This window comes from Saprolegnia diclina, assembly GCF_000281045.1.
Source record: "Saprolegnia diclina VS20 unplaced genomic scaffold supercont1.27, whole genome shotgun sequence".
NCBI lineage: Eukaryota > Oomycota > Saprolegniomycetes > Saprolegniales > Saprolegniaceae > Saprolegnia > Saprolegnia diclina.
Genome location: NW_008246094.1, coordinates 380549 through 382312, shown reverse-complemented (window position 1 = coordinate 382312; position 1764 = coordinate 380549). Strand labels below are relative to the sequence as shown.

At 58.0% G+C, this 1764-nt stretch overlaps 2 protein-coding genes across 2 annotated transcripts; one reads left to right on the top strand and one right to left on the bottom strand.

Annotated features, from left to right (window-relative positions):
- Positions 1-1027, bottom strand: SDRG_08808 (hypothetical protein). The gene is made up of 7 exons (XM_008614705.1): positions 919-1027; positions 805-873; positions 692-763; positions 593-643; positions 458-537; positions 186-412; positions 1-143 (listed from the first exon to the last, which is right to left on the bottom strand). The coding sequence occupies exons 1-7, from the start codon at positions 1010-1012 to the stop codon at positions 56-58; spliced, it is 681 nt and encodes a 226-aa protein (XP_008612927.1). The 5' UTR covers positions 1013-1027; the 3' UTR covers positions 1-55.
- A 206-nt stretch (positions 1028-1233) lies between these two features.
- SDRG_08807 (hypothetical protein) lies at positions 1234-1685 on the top strand (the record flags this gene model as incomplete). Its single annotated transcript, XM_008614704.1, has 3 exons — positions 1234-1484; positions 1535-1601; positions 1677-1685. Exons 1-3 carry the CDS (start codon positions 1264-1266, stop codon positions 1683-1685), a joined length of 297 nt encoding a protein of 98 aa, XP_008612926.1. The 5' UTR covers positions 1234-1263.
- Positions 1686-1764: the final 79 nt, after the last annotated feature.

Below are 1764 nucleotides of genomic sequence, written 5' to 3'. Positions count from 1 at the left end.
GCTTTTCCATCGCATTTTGGAGTATTATTTCTGGCTCGACTAACGCAATCAGATCTTACGCCGCCTTGTACCCGGCCATGCCGCCGGATTGCTGGACGAGGATCTTGGTCTTCTCGCTGTACTGTTCGTAGAGCTTGTCGCTCCTACACGAGAATGAGAATGCAGCCCAACCGTGGAATGCGTACTGAGGCACGCCCGCGTCGCCCTTCTTGTACATGACGGCGAGGTTGTGGCACGCCGGCGCAAAGTTGGCATCACACGCTTGTTCGAGGTACGCCTTGGCTTTAGGTACGTCGCGCTTGAGCCCAAACTTGGACTGCGACGTGAGGAACATGCTCCCGAGCCGGTAGCAGCTCGAGCCTTCGCCCTTCGCACACGCCTTGTCGATCGCTGCCATGCCCTTCTCCAGGTCCTGCGCACATGTACGATGCCATGTACGTCAAACTCGCATGCGTACCTGTGTCACGCCCATGCCGTTGAGGTACATGAGCCCCAAGTGGTGGCAGCCGTGCGTATGGCCGCCGTCGCACGCCTTCTCTATGCACACGTAGGTTCGTCGATGGTCGATGGATCCACGGCGCGCGGTACATACTAAAGTGCTGCATGGCGGCTGCATCATTGGCCTCGACGCCCTTGCCAGCAACTAGCATCGATGCTGAGATCGACAATTACGCAAAGAGCCACGTCATACGAAGCAGGCGGCCGTAGTTGAAGCACGAAGCACCGTACGCCTTCTCGTCGCAGTTCTTCTTGTAGACTTTGCCTACACGGCATGAGGTGCCAGCAACATGAGGCGTCGCCCACCTGCGTGGTCGTAGTTCTTGTCGACGACCGCCAGCCACTCACCGTAACTGTGGCACGCGCTTGCGTCGCCTACGCCGCTACTTGTAGCCAGCAAAATATACCAGAGCATAGTACCGTTGCCGTCGTCGCAGTTGGAGACGAACTCGTAGTGGCGCTTCTCGAGCTCCTCGTTGAGGCGCGAGACTTCGGCAGGGCTCTTGTCGCTCATGGCAATTTGGCGTTTGCCAGACCCCGTCTCATTGGCTGCTTTCGTGCGTGGCGCCGATTGGTCGACAGAATTGTGGCAAAAACAATGTTTTGAATCAGTTTTAAATGCACTGTTTTGTGCTGACACAGAGCGTGTCAACAACCGGCAGACGATCGACGTCACGAACAACCAAACACCTGATGAGACGACGACAGGCCAAATGAGTACATTTCGAAAGCTTCCGCTTGGCGAAAGAAGGGACGACGAGCATCATGTCCACGCCATCCAGCGACGATCCGGGCGCGTTCTTTGCCGCCGCCAGGACCGGCGATGTTAGCACCCTCGCGGCCTGCTTGGTCAATGGATCGTGCAACCCCAACGCGCGCACGGCCACCGGCTGGACAGCGCTGCATTTTGCCGTCTTCTACGGCAACATACCCGTCGTCCGTCTCCTTGCCGCGAGCCCGCGCGTCGACGTGAACGCACTCTCTGCGTACGCCTGCATCGTACCGTCAATGGGCATCTGGGCTATGTACGTGTTAGAAAAGGCACGTCGCCCATCACGCTGGCCTTGAAGCATCAAGGGTCGCACATGCTCGAGATCCTCCTCGTGCATGGCTGTCGTCGTACCACCATACGTACGTCTCCTGCGCCAGTCATAACCTCTACGCTAACCCTTGTGTAGCGCCGGTGATGCATCGCGCAGTGTTGAGCCTCTCGGACGACGTCCAGCACATGCTGTCGCCGGCGTGGTCAGTCGTGTGGACGCCATT